At 40.2% G+C, this 19,926-nt stretch overlaps 3 protein-coding genes across 4 annotated transcripts in view; 1 reads left to right on the top strand and 2 right to left on the bottom strand.

Moving 5' to 3' along the window:
- The first annotated feature begins 2,840 nt into the window (after positions 1–2,840).
- st3gal7 (ST3 beta-galactoside alpha-2,3-sialyltransferase 7) lies at positions 2,841–5,930 on the top strand. Its single transcript, XM_027024730.2, has 7 exons — positions 2,841–2,925; positions 3,071–3,252; positions 3,408–3,522; positions 3,839–4,164; positions 4,454–4,640; positions 4,758–4,898; positions 5,001–5,930. Exons 2-7 carry the CDS (start codon positions 3,119–3,121, stop codon positions 5,235–5,237), a joined length of 1,140 nt encoding a protein of 379 aa, XP_026880531.2. The 5' UTR covers positions 2,841–2,925; positions 3,071–3,118; the 3' UTR covers positions 5,238–5,930.
- Positions 5,535–12,093, bottom strand: hps1 (HPS1 biogenesis of lysosomal organelles complex 3 subunit 1). 2 transcript variants are annotated; one of them, XM_027024529.2, is made up of 18 exons: positions 11,965–12,093; positions 11,373–11,489; positions 11,095–11,229; positions 10,670–10,809; positions 10,297–10,405; positions 10,008–10,168; positions 9,788–9,887; positions 9,634–9,703; positions 9,438–9,493; positions 9,121–9,288; positions 8,387–8,566; positions 8,162–8,238; positions 7,874–8,005; positions 7,704–7,769; positions 7,341–7,485; positions 7,102–7,215; positions 6,859–6,941; positions 5,535–6,483 (listed from the first exon to the last, which is right to left on the bottom strand). In XM_027024529.2, the coding sequence occupies exons 2-18, from the start codon at positions 11,487–11,489 to the stop codon at positions 6,321–6,323; spliced, it is 2,016 nt and encodes a 671-aa protein (XP_026880330.1). In that variant the 5' UTR covers positions 11,965–12,093; the 3' UTR covers positions 5,535–6,320. The 2 variants fall into 2 exon arrangements, with proteins under 2 accessions (XP_026880330.1, XP_026880412.1); XM_027024611.2 differs by lacking the exons at positions 10,670–10,809; positions 11,373–11,489; positions 11,965–12,093 and having other exon boundaries at positions 11,095–11,210.
- A 6,043-nt stretch (positions 12,094–18,136) lies between these two features.
- hpse2 (heparanase 2) overlaps positions 18,137–19,926 on the bottom strand; it is a 48,044-nt gene continuing 46,254 nt past the window's right edge. The window contains exon 12 of the mRNA XM_027023732.1: positions 18,137–18,347. Coding sequence (XP_026879533.1) covers positions 18,185–18,347 — 163 coding nt within the window. The 3' untranslated portion in view covers positions 18,137–18,184. The remainder of the gene's footprint in view (positions 18,348–19,926) is intronic.

The following is a 19,926-nucleotide window of genomic DNA, read 5'->3' as shown; positions in this document are numbered from 1 at the left end:
CATCAACATGCGAACGCGCTGGAGCTCGCTTACACAAACATTTCCGGTGCGTACCGGGCTGAGCCCCGCCCCCACCTCGGATACTCTGACCACATGTCTGTAATGTTGATTCCTGCATATAGACCGATCGCTTTTGAAGCAGGTGAGAACCTGGCCAGCAGGAGCCATCTCTGCTCTTCAGGACTGTTTTGAGCAGACGACTTGGATCAGGTTCAAGGAGGCTGCTACTGACAGTGGCATTGTTAACCTGGAAGAGTATACAGCATCAGTGACTGGCTACATCAGCAAGTGCGTTGATGATGTTACTGTCTCCAAGACCATCACCACACGACCAAGAAGCCATGGATGACTGCTGAGGTGCGCATGCTACTGAGGACCCGTGACTTAGCCTTCAGAACAGGTGACAGAGAGGCTCTCAAGAAAACGAGCCAAACTGTCACGTGCGATCAGGGAAGCAAAGCACGCACACGCACAGAGGATCCATAGACACTTCAAAGACACTGTTGACACATGGCGCATGTGGGAGGGTATTCAGGCCATTACTAACTACAGGAAAACATCACCTTCCTGTGACAGTGATGCCATCCTCCCAGATGCACTGAATGACTTCTATGCACGGTTTGAAGCGCAGAACAACGTTGCAGCAGAAAAGTCCATCCCGCCGCAAAATGACCAGGTGCTGTGCCTGACGGCGGCTGATGTGAGGCGTACTCTGCGTGGAGTTAACCCACGGAAAGCTGCTGGACCAGACAACATCCCGGGTCATGTGCTTAGAGAATGTGCTGACCAGCTTGCAGATGTCCTGACAGACATCTTCAATATCTCTCTGAGCTGCACCGTGGTCCCAACATGCTTCAAGACCACCACCATCGTCCCCGTGCCTAAGAAGCCCACGGTGTCTTGTCTCAATGACTACTGTCCCATCGCACTCAAATCCATCATCTTGAAGTGCTTCGAGAGACTCGTCATGAGACACATCAAGACCCAGCTTCCCCCTTTTCTGGACCCCCTGCAGTTCACATACCGCTCCAACCGCTCTACAGATGATGCCATCTCTACTACACTTCATCTGGCACTCACACATCTGGATAAAAAGGGCACCTATGTAAGAATGCTATTCATAGACTTCAGTTCAGCATTCAACACCATTGTTCCTCAGCATCTGATTGGAAAGTTGAGCTTACTGGGCTTGAACACCTCCCTCTGCAACTGGATCCTGGATTTCTTGACTGTTAGACCTCAGTCAGTCCGGATTGGGAGCAGCACTTCCAACACCACCACACTGAGTACTGGTGCTCCCCAGGGCAGCGTACTCAGCCCTCTGCTGTTCACACTGCTGACCCATGACTGTGCAGCGATGCACAGTTCGAATCACATCATCAAGTTTGCTAATGACACGACCGTGGTGGGTCTCATCAACAAAGACAATGAGTCAGCATATAGAGAGGAGGTGCGAGAACTGGTGAGCTGGTGTAAGGTCAACAACCTGTATCTGAATGTTGACAAGACAAAAGAAATGGTTGTTGACTTCAGGAGAGCAAGGTGAAATCACTCCCCACTTGCCATCACTGGCTCCTCAGTGGAGATCGTCAAGAACATCAAGTTCCTTGATGTTCACATAGCAGAGAACCTCACCTGGACCCTGAACACCAGTTCCATCACCAAGAGAGCCCAGCAACGTCTTTACTTCCTTCGGAAGCTGAGGGAAGCCCATCTCCCATCACCCATCCTCACTATCTTCTACAGAGGTACTGTAGAGAACATCCTGAGCAGCTGCATCATTACCTGGTTTGGGAACTGCACCGCCTTTAACCGCAAGACCCTCCAGAGAATAGTGGGAACAGCTGAGAAGATCATTGGGGTCTCGCTTCCCTCCATCACGAACATGTACATAACGCGCTGCATCCGGAAAGCCACCAACATTGTGAAAGACCCCACACACCCCTCACATGAACTGTTCACCCTTTTGCCATCTGGAAGAAGGTACCGCAGCATCCAGTCCCGCACGTCCAGACTGTGCAACAGCTTCTTCCCAGAAGCCATAAGACTCCTGAACTCTGGCTAACTCCAATTCCAATTCAGATTCCAAAATGGGCACTTTTATACATGCTTATACACAGTCACTCACACACACACACACACGCACATACATATGTACATACATACATACCTATACACACACTCACACATTGTTTTGCATCAGACTAGTGCTGAAGTCAAACCTCACACAAATAAACTATGCACTCCTGTTGCAGTCTTGCACATTATCCTACTTGCTGCTAGAGTACTGTACTAAACCAGCACTGTACTCTGAACTGTTCTGGCTGCTACCGGTGACTGCTATGTTCAGGGTAGCATATCACTGATTCCTATGCACAACTCGCTTTACATATGCCCAGTACTGTGTACTGTACTAAATAATTGCACTGTTTACTAATTTTGTATTTGTCCTGTCCTGTATTTATTACTGTTTATTTAATGTTTATTTAATGACATTTTTGCACTATATTGGACTGTTTGCACTTGTGTAGCATGTTGTCTGTTGCACTGTTGTTTTTGTGTTGCACCATGGCCCTGGAGGAACATTGTCTAGTTTTTGTTGTGAATTTGTATATAGCTGAAATGACAATAAAACCTCTTTGAACTTGATTTCATTAAAACTAACAAAATATAAAACCTGAAATACTGATAGATTTAAAATGAGTGAACATTCCTTATGGTATGTACAAGATATCTAGTAGATAGTATATTATTGTACAAAAGGTCCCCCAGAGACAGGTGAATCATTAACCATGACTGCCAAGGAGCAGTCAGTGATAAACAACATTCTCATGTAACTGCTAGCTAGAACTGACACTGCTACTCTACCCTGTTCAACTATGACTGCTCTTTCAGGCCAAGAATAAAAACCTGCATCCAAAAAAGGTAAGCACACAAGTCTATCTGGAAATGTGGTTTTCTCTGTCGTTCCCCATAAGAAAGGAAATTGGCAGGTAACATTTTGAGTGGGTGTTGATATGCATCCAGGCTGACTGTGGAAATGGTTTTGTTGTTTCCATACTGAGTACAGGAGGAATGCTCAAGCCCAGTTGTGAGTTCCATAGAATCCTGTGGTGGAATGGGGATTTTCCAGCACCTGTGTGTGGAGGACCATGAGGAGGGCAGCGGTCCACTGCTAGCAGAAGCAGGCAGCATTGAGAGCTCGCCAGCTGCTTCCGGGAGGCCAGAGCCCAGGGAATTCTTCCTCAGCCCGTGTGTTCATCCACAGTCTGCACCAATGACACGTCAGCACATGTGTTTGCCATAGGCAAAATTTTGTGAATCACCTGATGGAGGTGAAATTTTGAAACCCTGTCAGACTACTGAAGGTGTGTCAGTGTTGTCATGTGCTATCTCTGTCCATACAGGAAGAAGAACCTTGCTCTGAGCCTGGTCCTGCTCTTTGCTTCTTATTCAGCACTTTTGGTTCCTGCATATCTGCCTGTTCAGCACCCCATCTGGAGTGATGGCTCTACAGACGAGGCCAGCAAACTTTGAGCATATCTCTCTTTGAGCATATCTCTAATTTAACATTTAATGCTGATGCTTTCAGTCACTTTTGCATAAATAAATATTATCAAATAATATGCAAATAAGTTAGGCAAAGAGGGATTAGTCTAGGGAGTCTTACAGTCCTACATACAGTCGTACATACTTTACTGGTGTTCTAAAAAATTCAATTAAAATCTACGTTAAATGGGAGGGCAGAGTCCTAAATTTACTCAAACTACATCAATATTAAATTTATGATGTGAATTCTGGTAATAATACCAATAATCCCACTCCTGTTCCACTCCAGGATGTGTTGAAGCACTCTGCCGCCATGCTGGCCCGGACATGCAACAGCGGCTGGGCGGTGGCTAGGCTGAAGAAGATGCCTGGTTTTCGCAGCCTGTTGGAAATCCCTGTGTTCCTGCAAAATGCAACAGGAGGTTGGGACCTGGCCCCTCCACTCGGCCTCCAGGGCAGTGAAGAAATGCTTGCCCACACCCTTAGTGCTCTGCCCCTCTCCGGGCTGCCTTTTTCCCCAGACAGATGCAGGAGGTGCATTGTGGTTGGGAGCGGTGGAATATTACGTGGTAAACATCTTGGAGACCATATTGATAAATATGACATCATCATCAGGTTAGTTCAAATTTAAAACAAAGCTCTTTCTTGATATATAACTGCAAACAGTAAAGTAATAATTACAAGCTAGTATAAATTATGATGTATGAAACATTTTTACCATAAAACCAATTCCATCTGAATGAATGACGAGATTAATATAAATAATTCATTTGTTTACTTATTCTAATTTTTAAAACATTGTGCATGATAATTATGTCACTAGCTCATGAAACTTTACATTTAAAAAAAAAGAACAAATATAAATTAATCATCTAAACAAGGTTTGTCATCTCTGTACTTTTAGGATGAACAATGCTCCAGTATTTGGGTTTGAAAAAGATGCCGGCTCAAGAACCACCATTCGACTGGTGTATCCAGAAGGAGCGCCCATCCTTAATCAGGAATACCACAACACTGAAATAATAGCTTTAGTGGTGTTCAAGAGGCTGGATTTAGAGTGGCTTCTCTCTGTTGTGACAAATGAGCCTTTGGTGAATATCTCCTCATTCTTAGCCTGCTTCAGTACTTTATTCTTAGTCTTATGATATTGATGTCAACACACATAAAAAACAAAAGCAAAATATTCACACTCATCTTTCTCTCTTTAGAGTTGGTGGTCTAAACTGTGGTTCTGGAAGAATGTGGTGAATGAGATTCCACTTCCTCCAGGAAACTTTCGCATCACGAACCCTGAAATACTAAATAGGACATGGCATCTGCTCCTAACTTACAACAAACAACAGAGGAAGGTAAGGCACATTACCACAGATGGTACATGACATCACAGTGAAAGAACCAGAAGAACGGAAAGAGTGGTTGCTACACCAAGCACTGTGCTGTGTTTGTTCTAGACGGTGCCAACCCTAGGGCTCATCGGCGTGGTCCTGGCCCTGCAGCTGTGCGATGAGGTGAGTCTGGCAGGTTTCGGCTATGACCTCCAACAGCCTGGAGCCCGTCTGCACTACTACGAGGCTCTCCGCATGGACACAATGATGAGTCAAGTGGTGCATGATGTCACCACCGAGAGCAGCTTACTGCAGGAGCTAGTTAAGGCTAGGGTCTTGCATGACCTCACAGGTGTGCTCTGATGACCTCTTGGTGCTTGTCGACTGTGCTCTGCTCAAATCATACTCCTATTCTTAGTAATAGGACGATTATTAGAACCATTAAGAACAAGTGAGAGGTTGGGTTTCAAAGGCAAGAGAGAAAAAAAAAAAATCAACATTAAGTGTTAGGAGCAGCACACTTGCCTGTCTACAAATGTATAATATATATTACAAATTTATAGCTGAAATAACACTCAGTAACAGATTCTCAGTGTGAATTTCTACTTAATTCCATATTAGCCAGCCCCACCCCAAAGGATGCAAAATAGTTGCCAATGATTCACTGTTACACAAGTTTATTTAGACAAACACTGATGCTTACAAATACAAAAATTTGGAGTGAAAAAAAAAAAGTCTTCATAATCAATATTTTAAGGCACTCAATTCTGCAATAAAGTGTCAAATTTCATTAACAATATCAGTCATAAAGGTGCAAGGTATGGATTCTTTGACGGGCCTTAGAGGACTTCGAGTTAATTTTATTCCCTACTTTGAGTAAGAAATGTGATTTTCATTGTAGATTTTAGTATGAGGTCATACATATTTTATTAGTAATATTATAATGTTAGAGATGAATATGTCCAAAAGGAGGATTTAAACTGTGCTTATGAAACTTTTTTTCAAAAAAAAAAAAAAAAGAAAAAAAAAAAAAGAAAACCCTGGTAAGTGTTTAAATAGAACAATTTCCGTTACAGCAACAAACAGTAAAAGTAGGAGCAGAAATGAGTACAATGCGTGAGAACTGTGGGCCACTGTATTTAAGAAGCGTTGATACAAACATTCAGGACAGTGCCTTCAAATCTTGGCCTCGCTCAAAGCCAAAAGGTGTCTTTTTTATACCATTTGGTCATAATTCTCTAAAAACAGTTCAGAAACAAGGGCCATCATTTATCATAATATACACAACACAGCAAAGAATGTTAGACTGCAAAATGCACAGTGTTGTAAAAGCCCATCAGTGCATAATTTTCAGTTAGAGATTGAAGTCAGTCTGAGTGGGGTCTTGGTGCACCTCCTAGTGGAGGGGGTGAGAGGAACTGGTCCAGGGCAGGCCCAGTGAGATGCTCACAAGAGGGGGATCCGGGAGGGCTCCCACATCTTGCGTGCCAGCTGGCTACAATGCTGCAGGATGTATTCGGTGGGGATGACCCCGAGGTGTACAGTCAGTAGCTCGAAGCACTTCACCACCTCACTGTGATAGTTCTTACTGTAGAACCGCAGCAGCTTACTATGGGACCACAGAGAAGACATTTGACTAAGTCACACAGATTGTCATTTCCCTAAACCTTTGGGGTCAGAGAGGTTGAAGATCAGCCCTTTGCCAAAAACAGGTGTTTTGATTATAATGGTTCTTCAAACTCAGCTTTAAAATTTTAAAAAGCAGGAAAATCTCCTCATGATTTAAATGTTCCGTTAATAGACAACGCTGATTTAAACTGATTGAATTTGGCCGTGTATTTATACACAGACTGCTGTGCTGCATTTTCTTCTCCTAGAAAGTGTACTTTTTATCAATGTGTTCTGACTTGATTTGTTTGAAAAAGTGAGAGCAACTGAAAGTTTAAATTGCCCCACATCAAAATAATGTAATTGATAATATCACCTGTAATAATTGTAGGCCAGCATTCCTATAGGGGCGGAATCATCAGGAAGACTGGGTATATCTATGACCTCCAGCTTGTAACCCTGCCAATGACAAGCAAACATGTGCTCTGTGGTAACAATGAGTGTAGTGTAGAAACATTCAAATTTTTAAGATGGGACTGACAGTTCAGCCTCTGCTGTTCCTCTGCATTGCCTCTGAGAAACAGACGGATATACCAAATATGAAAATGTCTACACATACCGTCTCATTCTCAAACCAGAGGAAGTAGCAGAAATAATAGTCTCCATCACGCAGAGTCACCGTGGTGTAGCCTTTCTGCAAATACCGCCGTGTGGTTGCAACGAAGTCCCTCACCTATGGAGGAGAAAATCACCAACACTATGGCCAGGAAATGTTGTTCAGAACTTGCAACCTCTCTATATGTTCTATTAAGTCCATACATCATCAAGTATACAATTCATGGTGTACTTGAAACAAACCTTGTTTTTAATAAAGTATGCCAGGGGGCCCTTGCCGAGCTCAGAGGCCGCATGGTCAGTCATGTGCAGAGATGGGGCAATCATTTGTCCTGTACTGCGGTCCACATAAATGAAATGCACAAGACCAGGGAACTCCTCCAGGTAAGTAAAAGAATGGTTAAAGTAAATGCATCTCAGTGATAAAAATCTAAACAAAAAGCCCCATCATGCAGAATAAACCAGCAAACATGAAAAACACTACAGAAGAATTGAAATACAAGCATTAAGTGGCATAGAAGTACTTGAGGAAAGGGATCATTCAAAGTTTCAGCTAATAAAATCTGATCTACCAGACAGACAGAGTGCAGCTGGAAGCAAGGATATGACACCATGGTGATATTTCGCCTGCTCTTCACCAGCAGAAAGTCCTTCCAGTCCATCAGCTTCTCTCTAGAGCAGAGGTGAAAGGCTGCTGACCCAGAGTCCCATGCAAACGTATGCTACAACATCTGCTATGTACATCTGCGTTACAAAAGAGCGAGACTCAGACATACTGCACCATGCACAGCGCTCGCTCCTGAAGTGTAGGAGCCAGTCGCTGGGATCCACCCACACACTCCGCTACAAAACACTGCCGGAACACGGCACACAGCTGAATCCTCAGGCTCCGACACGAGGGCACCAGCCTGTGACACAAGCCACAAGCACGCATCACTGGAACGTATGCTTTTTGGGGGGCGTGCACTGACTTCACTAAGGTCACTAAGGTCACACTCATGCCCATGGGCACCATAAGGTCAGGGGTCTTACAGGGGTTGTACCCCAGTACAAAGAGTACTCACGCTCTGGTGAGGCCAGGTCCTGATCTACTGAACGCCTTGTTTTTGAACTCTGTCCAGACGTTCTGCAGATGGGAGGTCTGATTAGGAAAAAGATAACATGATTAGATTAAAACATACAAGGCTGAACCATTAAAGTTGAAGAAGCTTATAACTTCCAACACCAGAATAAAGTCTGAAGGTTTGTCTCTGTACACTTGACCTAAAGTCTATTCTAGTGCCTCTGACCTGGATATCCATGCTGGCAAGGAAGCGGATGAACCTGTCCAGTTTGTTGCGGAGCTCATGGATTGGGGGTTGACCCCGTGAGGCTGCTGCCCCCTGCAACCCCTCACTCAACCTCTTTTCCAGCTTAGTAATGACCTCCAGATATCCACACACTGACACGGCCACGTGACTGTTAGGGACCTGATTAGACATGCAAACAAACAAAGAACAGTGTGGCAACTCCCTACAATATATAAACATCCAAAGTGTTGAAGGATATTATACAGACCCAGAATGCTATACGCAATGAAATTCCATTGCAATTTTAAAAAAAGGTTATATTGAAACCATATTCCAATGTGTATACAGACATCATACAGTATTTCTCTAGATTTGTTATACATGTAAATGAATAACAGTTCTAAGAAGGTGCTGCCACCTTGTGAATTAACATTTTATTACACTATCCCTAGTCAAAAATGAAGTTCAGTGAAGCACATAAATGAACTATTTCACCAAGCACCACAAACTACACATCTTGTCAATTTCTGTAAAAATACAAGTATGCTTCACATTCACAACATTACTATAAAATGTTTTAAAAGGCATGCATACTAAACAAGACAATAAAGTAGGTATAAATGATCAAAAACAAAACAGTGACACTTTTTTTCCACAATATTTCAATTTTGAGGACAAATTGAATTAAACTACTGTTCAAACCCAACTCTTATTAATAAAAATAAGACAGTCACCTTGGTCAACAGAACTAGGGTAATACTAGGCCACAGAGGTAAACAGTACATAGAATGGGGCATCATGGGAAAGAAGCCTTCCTTCAGTGTTGCTTCCAGGAATACTCTGGATGGGGTCATAGGGTCAGGGGCTGGCACTTTAAGCATCTGCAGACTGTCCTCTGCCATCTAAAGTCAAACAAAGCTTAAAACTGTGGGGAAAGACCAGTGATGTATAGAAACATGTCTCTGACCTTCAAACATATTAAGATTACAGTGGTTATTGAATCCTGAGGTCAACAGAGTCTCAAGGGTGGGATGTAGTACAGATGGCTAACCTGAATGTCAGGATCCACAAACTGGAAGACAGGGGGACTATCACTGCTTAGTCGTCCTATGCATTAGAGTTGAAAACAGTTTCCTAAGTCCTTTAGTGACTGATAACTTTAAAATCATAGTGATCATTGAATTTAAAATCAGGGGTTTCAGAATATTTAAAGTCAAAATGCAAAGAAATGTTGAAATGTAATTCACCTGAGTCTTGGTCAGTGGGGGACGGCTCTGGAGTGTAGAAAACATCTGGTGCTGAAGTACTCTCCAGCTCCTAAACACAACATAAAGTAGATTAAAATGAATTAAAAAGTATGAACACTGTACAATGCCTGAATATGACTGGCAGACATCCCACCTCTGGGGTCGTGTCATCAAGGAAGCTGCTGGGACAGATGTCCTGCAGCATGACGATAAGTGCAAGCAGGTCCGAGGAGGCAAGAGTGCTGGCGTTACGGCTGTGCAGGATGGACACACAGTGTACAACTCGGCAAGTTCATTTAAACACATCTGTTCCCAAGCTGCCCTCTGGGAACCTGGGATGATTCGACCTTCTATGAGCCTCAGCCATGCAGTACCTGGAGTAGAAGGCCAACAGTTTGGTGTGAACCAGTATGAAGGCATGTAGCACCTCTTCTCCTGCTCTCTCCACACTGCTGTTGATCTGCTGCACCAGCTTCCGCTCCAGAAACTCTATGCACTGCTCACACAGCGTTGGGTGGATCAACCTCTCCACTGCCTGTTGGAAGACAGGCAAAACATACTGCATGGTTCCAAAGAAAAAAAAGTGTCTATGATTCAGTTTGTTACATTGAAACAAAACTTGTTACTATGCATTTTGCAGTGTCATAAAAGAACACAGGGGACCTCGACTAGAAAGCTCTGGTCGTGTTCTCGCAGGCGGCTGTACGTCTCAAGGAGACTCCGCAGTTTCTTCCATATGCGGTTTCTTTGCGCAGTGTCTTGAGGACGCAATCTAGTAAACAGAACATTATGAAGAAAAAGTACAATCTGATGAATGTGATGGTTCCTCCTATATTTTCAGAGGAAGAGTGAGTTTAACACTGCCAACTTATTGTTGTCCTGAACATTTATTAAAACATTTAAAATCTGGAACAACTCTCCACTTTTTCTAGAGCAAAAGCACATCAGTTAAAGCACAAAGTATTTTGAAGTATAACATGATGGTTATACTGAAACATGAGTGTCAAACGAACAGTAACAAGTGTGCATTTCTTACTCTTTCCTTAACAGAGGGCTGAGGGTCACCATCCCAAACAAGATCTTAGTAAGCTTATTCATCACATAGATTTTCCTCTTTAGGTCCTCCTCACTCTCCTCCCCATCCCCATTCACAGCAATGTACAGGCATTCTTCAAACTGTGGTAAGCAGACAGTGACTTAGTATTGGCCCTACATCCGCTGCTGGGTTAAGGACTGTTACTTTGGACCAGAGGTCATCACAGCACTCCACAAAACTGGCCTCAGTGGTCTGATATACTACTACTAATACTACATTCTACTGCTACCTGAAAACTCATTTTTTCTAAAATCAATGCAAAACAGTTAGCATCCGTAACAAAAGAACAATGGAATGCAGTCTAATAAGGCAAAGTCAGCTGACTGCATTCCGCCATCAATTACTATTGAATTAGAGTGGCCCACCTGATGTAGCACATAGATATGATTGTTCTCCGTGATGAAAGAGGTGTAGCTGTCCCCTAGTCTGTCAACCATGGAACTGCAGGAGATGATGATTGGAGCAAACAATGTGTTGATGCTGTCTTCAAATGCTGGCAGCTGTGTATACATTAATAAAAAATAACCAAACCCTCAGGGCAAAAAAAGCAATATCTGCAATATTTAGCATCTATAAGGACATGTCCTCATTATAGTGAAATGTTGTAAATGCATTTGCACATCAATAATTAAATCACTCTTACTCTTCCCCCCTCCTCTTGAGAACCCCCATATTGTTCCTGAATATTCAGCTCAAACTCAGTGTCAGTCCAGTAGAATAGGACTTCTGCACTCTCGGTGGCCACTAGAAGACACTTCATCTAAAAACAAATTTGTCATCAGCGTTATGAAAAACATCTTCAAAGTCTTGCCCATATATAATTGTCCACAGTCAGGCAATCACAGAGCGTTTCAAATGGAATGCTTTCTGTAGGAGATAAAAAGCGGCACATTCAACCCCAGAGACAGAAAATGTGACCAACGTCACATGCGAATCTTAGGTCTGAGCTTGACCTTTTCATGGTATAGTTATGAAATCACTTAACCATACCAAAAATTGAAGCTTTATCATCTGCTATGTATACGGGTAATAAAACATTATTAAGTTAAATAAATGAATGACATTCAGTGAATTCTCGGCCGTGCTATACACTTTACAAGTGTGTCGTACACTCAAATTACGATAGGTTAGCTAACAGCCTGCTGTCACTTTAGTTACAGTGCAGATGTTAATTTTAGTCGGAACTCTGCTATGCCCTTTAACTACGCTAATCGGTAGAAACAAACAAAACTTACGTCTGTTGCTGTCTGTAAAACCACCCGAGCTTCTCTGTATTCCTCTAGTTAACATTCCACATGATTAACTCGCTGAGAAACAAGGATACCCCTACAGCAGTTCACAAACCTCGCTCGGTTAAAACTTTCTAGCAGTATGACTACTTCCGTAATATGTGATGTCATGTGACTGCTGTAGCTTATTACCGATGCAAAATGTACGGTGGAAAAAGTACAAAGAGCCCGGTTATAGCCATGGATACCCTTCGTCTTTTCCGCTACATGGGCTGGGTAATGCCAGTTTTTTCACATGGAGGTTAATTTTTGTAACCCCGAAAAGCCATGATATAGTGTCACACAACTGTGTGCAAAAAAAACCCTGTAGATCCAAACGCCTCAAAATGAGGGTAGCATATTATGAAAATACCAAAAACAATCAAAATGTAAAATACAATTGGAGGAATTATCCTTTTGTCACTTCCGCTAGTTGGACATAAACTCCATAACTGAGCTCAAGGCCTCAATAGATCTATTTGGTACAGAGGCCTAGTTGATGTTTTTAAGAGATAATGCGAATGACCATAACGGTCACATACAATAGGTTTGTCTTGGCCCCTAAATTGAGCAGCAGAAGTTTTAGTTTTCTCAGCCACACTAACAGAATAGCTCTATAAAGGCCTTGTAAATGGCTTTTGAGTTTTAATGCAAATGTTTATTGTGACCACAAAGATTGGACAATTTCCACAATTGTATATTAAATTTTGATTGAATGTGGCATTTCACTAATATGTAACTACTTTTATGGGCTGTAATTAGCAGATTTCCTAGCCACACTTTTGAAACTTTTTGGCATCACTGAGTCCATTATTAGTGTAGAGGTCCACTTGAAAAAACAGATGCTTTTGAACTCTTGTATCTATTTAGATTATACAAGTTCGATTTCATATATCTATCATGTATATCTCATTTTTGACCCCTGTATGAAGTAAGTCTAATTTTATTTTATTTTATTAGTTTTTTTTTTTCATTTATACCAAACAATATACCTATGGACAATTGATTGTTGTAATTGCCAGTGCAAGTGGCATGTACAATCCCCCAATTTGATAGTTTTTTTCTTCACATATTTACATATATTTCTTTCACTTAATATTTAACTCCTCTTTTTGAGGGGTACAATTTATTTCCCAGACACATTATTTATATATTTTTTTAGTTCATGCTTAATTTGCAAGCAAATAGAATGGTCATCATTTCCTTTCTACAAATTTGAACTTTTTTGGCCACAGTAATATATTTTAAATAATGTTAAACAACTAATATAAAAACAATTCAATACATATACCACCAAAACCATTAAACCATTATCTTTTAGAGGAAACCAATTTCTGAACCAGGTCAACAATATTTTCTAAAAAAAAAAACAACAACAACAACAACAAAGCAATATGCTAGCAAAAAAACACCATTGTTTACTGTAAAATCCAATCAATATATTCTGTTTCATTTGAATATACTTAAAAGCCATGAAACATTAAAAAAAAACTATATATTATACAAAACCAATAGAATTTAAAACCTGTTTATGCACCATTAAGCCAAGTGGCTTCTCACTAACACCAACATATATTCAGAATCAATAATTAATAATTATTTATTGAATGGCACCACTTACATACAAGTCTGATAAAATCTGATAGCACACACATACACACACAGAGAGAGAGAGAGAGAGAGAGAGAGAGAGAGAGAGAGAGAGAGAGAGAGAGAGAGAGAGAGAGAGAGAGAGAGAACCAGTTGTATTATTTTTCAAATGTAGTAGTGGAAACTCACCAATGTTGGCTAGTGCATAATTGTTTTAATATATGATTAAATGTAATCTGTGCACATTCAATCAGACATAACAGTGTAATATAAATAATATGGTTAAATTTAGAATCAAATTAATGTGTCCTTTAGTTTAATAATTTAGACTACTAAATTATTGGTATTCAAATGGTGGGCAAATTGATTTTGGCTTTCAGAATCTTTTTTTTTTTTTTTTTTTTGGGGGGATATACCTCATTGTTAAAAAAAATTATTTTGTTTTGTGACCCTCAGTTTTGTCAGTCCCAATGGTAGAAATGTAATATTGTTAAGACAGTACCTAATCTATTTAGCCCTGAAAAGGCAAAATTCATATAAGATGACTACTGTATACATAGTGTAAACATGAAATCCACCATCCTGACTTAGAGGCAAATGGCTCCGAATACTCCAAATGGGTCCAAAAATCTAAACAGTTTCACGCTGGATTTGGTTACAGTTTGCATGGCTAACACAGGACAGTCACGCAAAGGTATGTTGACTCTTTCCAACAGACAAGGCACTTCATCTTAAATTATGCTGGCAAACAGTCAGATTTCAAACTGGTGACTTTCCGTTGACTTTTTACATGCTAAGAAAGGTTACAAAATAAAAAATATCTTTGGCATACCTTGCTCAGTCATATAATAGATCCCTATGTTTTTGCTTACACATGAAGATTGCTAGTTTGAGGTAGGTTCAGCAGGTAATTTCTTATCTATGGGTATTTGTCTGTCATTGTGATTCTATGAGAATTGCTTTCTTATTCTTGTGCTGAATTCTCCCTCATCAGTTTTCTGTGAAGCTTCAATATTTTCCTATAAACTATGCATGTTTTCATGTTTTCAAGTTGGTGTTTATTCATCTTTCAAAATAGCTTTCCTTGAAGTATGTTCCATGGTTTAAACGGAGATAAATATCTTTGAATGATAAAATATGTTCATAAAGGGCCGCTGGGTCATGTCAGTTCTTGTGGCTCCTTACCAAACAAGCCCAAGTGAGAATGAGCCAGGACTGTGTTTATAAATGGACCAAGTTGACTCATTTAAGATGAACCATATGTGAAATGGAGACATGTTTCCCTAAGTTCACAGTAGAGCACAATGATATTTATGTAAATAATTACCCATTTCAGCCATCTGCATTATGTATTATTTAAGGCCTGAAATATCCTCTAAGGTGTGAGATCTCTGCAAAAAATACAGAATGGAGACATGGCAAAAAAGCCAAAGATATATTATGTTAGAAATGAAATACTTATACTAATAAAAAATGTTCCGATGACTCCAGCCATGAGTAACAGTAGTGGAAGCCGTCATCTAGTGACTGATATTCTTCTTGGTCACATAACATCGCTAACTGGGCTACCACTTAATTGTGTTCCTTTTTGAAAAGACAGACATGGAGCTTGGCACATGCCCAGTCCCATTTCCCATTGCTCCTAACCTCTTTTGGATGCTGATTTGCTCGGTTGCAAATGGTTTCCATCATGGGCTGCTTCACAACACTGTCCTGACAACACAATGTTCTCCCATCCCACAACAAAGCCTGGTTGCAGCTGCTGGGAAGGGGAACATCTGCTGATGTGCGCTCAGCAACCCCTGGCTGGCCAGGCTGGCTCTTTCTCTTTGTGATCTCTCCAGTGCTAGGCTGGAGATGCAGCCAGTGCTCTTTGAAGGCTTGTCAGTCGATCTATTCCACCAGCCTGATGTGACATAAGGCTCCATTCCTCTGGTTTTCTATTGGATCTTTCTGTCACTCTTTATTTTTGCCATTTGTTTGAGCTGACCCAGGTATACCCCACCAACTTCGCTTTTTTTGTCTTACTTCATACTAATGAACAATGCTGCAACACTGTGTTCCAACCCCATGTTCCATCTGGCTGGACAGAACACATCCTTACCCAGATTCTATACCACCTGTTCACCATTGTCTAAGAATAAGTAAATTAATAATGTCATAGCTGATGATACAGCAAAATAGATCATTCTCAGCCAAGACCTCTTAAATGTGTTTCATTACTGGATGGGGCAAGTTTCATAAACAAATGCATACAGCAGTATTCAATTTCCTGATTTAGATTCTAGCAGTCAGAGAGGAATGGAGGCAAAGTCAGCTCACTGCATTCTGCATTAGATTACTCTTGGCAACCACCTGCTGAACAGAAGCTCTGCTAGGCTGTATTAATGATGATAAACTAATTTATTTGTACAGGAACAAACTTTTTTTCAGTTATAACTTTATTCCTGTAAATATATTTTTAGACAAAAATATTAAATTGCAGACATTTCCCACAATAGAATTTTGCTCTTGTAAAGAAGACAATATTTACAACTCAAAGGAAAACCATTTAAACACATTCATAGAGGAAAAACCTTTGTGATTTTACAACTTCAGCTTCTGAATTTGACATATGATAAACTCTCAAGTGGAAGAAACTGCAGTGAACCAAGATGTGCTATGATTTAGTTTGGTGTGCTACATATTCCTTGTGTAGTTATCAATCAAATGCACTTCAGAGAAAATAGTTTATAAAAAAAAAAATAAAGAGCACATAAAATTTGTTCTAGTCAAAACTTTCAGAAGGGGTTTATAGCATTTAACAGTGTGCTTATGAGATTGTCACAATATATACTGTATGCATCCAGCTGTTCATTATGATGAAATATAATACATTGTCTTAAAGACTCCACAATATAACCTATAACTCTCACCTTCAGATTTATAATTAGTTATACATACAGTTGAACCTTTAGCATTGGATTGTAAGCACATGAACATAAATGTATCCCATCCTGTGTAAAACATTGTATTACACGAGTAGACAAGCACTGTGCCTTTGTATTAGTTATTAAAACTGCATTTCTCTGCCATACACTGCACAGAAAAAAACATATAATTGATTGATAAACAATAAACAATTAACAATTAATTAAACAATCAAATGTTTTCCTTTAACAGGAAAATATATATACAAATACATATTTCTATAAATAATATAAAAAGAACAAGCACACACCTAAAAATCTATGATAACTTATGTACACAGAACAATTTTTCAGATCTGTTCAAAATAGTTTGCCACTTATCAAGCTTAATATTCACCAAATATCTAGCAGCACAAATTACTGACTGTACACATGTCTATACAATAAACTCTCAAAGGTAGTACTGGGTACAGTTCTAACAGAGCTATATATGTACAGCCTGACATTGAGGAACTTGTTTGGAACACAGGCTTACAGTGCTATGGCAAAAAGCAGTGTGAGTGTATTATGTACAAGGGAACCAATAGTTTGTAGCCTGAAAAGAGAATAGCTATAACCTGACTGCATGACTGGTGATCACTCATTACCTGAGTTACACACAAATGGCAAATACATTTCTTTGTCACAATTTGTATTATCCATAGCTCAGACTGAGTGCCCTTTGTTGATTGTCCTACTTGAATATAAAAAAAAATAAAAATACTACTCTCCTTTTTTGTAAATAAATTTAATATATTATGTGTGATAAAGGTTTTCATTGATGTTTAATTTAGTTTCATTTTTGTTTATTCAGTTTAAATCCACTTATATGTACTGCATGATATTTTTCAATCTTTATACCACTGTATAATCTTTATACCACTGACACTGACTTGATTTCAGGGTTGTCCATTCAGAAACCCCAAATAGTTAGTGAAAACAAAAAAGAAAAAATATGTAATTCTATATTAAGTTTTAAAAGGGTGGATAAAGGGCATTTTAAGATTTAAGACTTTCTAAAGTCTATAATTTGTGATGGCAAGGATTTAAATGTTAAGTTTTGATGTACACTATCACAAAAAAGAGAAGAGGAAATGGACCAGGTGTTTGGCCAGTTACCCACTGCTAAGCTCTCCTTCTTTTTCTGCTGGCTTAGTGTTTCTTAAAAGAAGAGCAACACAGACCATGACGGTCTACCACAGCTCACCACTGTGTAAATGTATAGAAATGTATACACACAGTATTAGCTAGTGTGGTCATTGACTTTTGGATCTTATATGGAGTTCGATTAGATTATATTTTAGGTTGACCACCATAACAATGATGCTAAGATGTCTAGACAAAACACACTTAAGACTTTGTATTGATTAAAGAAGCACTCCACTGATATTCTCCCCAAAAATGAAGCCATAAAACCCAAAGGGACATGACCTTAGCTGAAAGCAAAAACAACAATGCTTGTCCAGAAACTGAGTTGGTCTTGCAAAACAAGTACAAAGTAATGCCATTGAAAGGACCTCAGTGCAGCCCTTACTTCCATGAAGGGCAGTCCTTTCTGTGCTGGGGTGTTAGAGAATAGGGCGAGGCAGGGTGGAGCCACGAGGGGCTGCTGTATTGTGCTTGACAGGTCCGAGGTCAGCAAGTGCATATTATCTACGACAGGCATAAGCATTGATGTTCTTGATGACGTAGAAACCGATGGACAAGGGTGGCATAGCTATTGTTCGCCCTGCTCTTAGTGTCCGTGGTTTCAGCTCAGGGAATGTGTCACTGTCAACCATGGCCAGGGGCTCACCATTTAACTGAACAGACCTGTAGAATAGAGATAACATGAGTCAAAACAACATCCCAGGAAAATGAGGAACTTCCACCACATGCTTTTTGCATGCCTTCTGATGCATTTGCCTCTACAAAATACAGAATTCAAAGAAAGCAAGGATGCCCACACTCAACAAATATGAACAAGAGGTTATTTTATTTATTATAAGGTGAACATGTTTCAGCTCATGCCATTCAAAATTAATGCTTACAAGTGTTGTAAACTTCAATCCACTCATCCAATACACACGACATTATGGAATACCCATTAGCTCATTTTAATCTCCATTATCCCTTTGTTAAGACAACTAGACTGTGCCATTCTGATTTCCTGAAAGAAAAACAAATGTACTTCTTGTTTGAATCTGCAGCTGCACAAATATTAGCACTATTGGAATGTCATAGAAAGAACTGATCCACTCTGGAAAACTACTACTACAAAAAAGAATTCCAGATTTAATACAATCTAGCTTCATGCATTGCTAGAAGTGCAGTCACATTACAATATAAACGATTTATTGCGTTGTTCATCCACTGGATGGCGCCACAGTTGCATGATGGAAGTGAAAGAATAAAAAGAGACAATGATAAACATATAAATAAAGATTCATCATGATTTATCATACTGATGATAGTCTCATCTTTATACTGATATTGATTTTTTACTCAGTTTTTTATAATTAAGTTACAACCTGAAATGCCAATTAAGCACATAATTATTTTCAACTATATCAAAAAGCTGAGATTCAGACCTTTCAGAAGATCAATGAGCTCATGGCAGTACAATCCACAATTAATCCTAGGAATCCCTAGTGAAAGAACAAATCCGTAATGAATCTACATTTAGGATCACTATTAAAACAAACTGGGGCCAATTAAAGGAGGCTTCACCTATTTTCCTGTAGGCAATATGAACACGGAATCACCCAAAATCCAAAGAACAAAACTGACAAGTGACCTTCACATTAGAGGTCAGATCATAAAAATGTATCAAATATGAACAAAGCTCAAACTCAGCAAAAGCAACCTTTAGCATTCATTCATCTTTATGGACTATTGAGTATGACCTGCAAGCTCAGGTTTATCGCTTTTTCCACTATGGTGAGATATTCTATTACCTCGCCATCACTGCGAGATGAAAGACTGATCGGAGCATCTTGTTCCACCTTGTGATACCACAGACTGAAGTGATCAGGATTCTGAGATTACTCAGAGCCTGCCGTGTTGCCTGTCGGCCAGGAATCCCTCTGGAATCCTGCTGCAGGCTGTATGGTGATGCAGTGTGACACAGCATGCTTCAGAAGCCATGCCAAAGAACAAGAGTTGATCTTCACAATCACCTCTCTCCACAGGAATGACTTATACTTGCAAGTTGAAAGCAGAAAGGAGAGGTATGCAAGCACATGGTTTGTGGCACTACACTTAAGGCCTGGACAGAAGGTAGTATCTGCATTTCCTTAAGCTACGATGTAAATTCAATTTAAGTCTCCTAATGGTTCCATATGCCTGAGCTGGAGCAGCTCCTGGCTACAGATGCAAGCGTGTGCGAGAGAGATTACTGTGACAAAAGCTG

This window comes from Electrophorus electricus, chromosome 11 (genome assembly GCF_013358815.1).
Source record: "Electrophorus electricus isolate fEleEle1 chromosome 11, fEleEle1.pri, whole genome shotgun sequence".
Classification (NCBI taxonomy): domain Eukaryota; kingdom Metazoa; phylum Chordata; class Actinopteri; order Gymnotiformes; family Gymnotidae; genus Electrophorus; species Electrophorus electricus.
The sequence above is the reverse complement of the archived record's forward strand: the minus strand, read 5'-3'. Positions and strand labels throughout refer to the sequence as shown.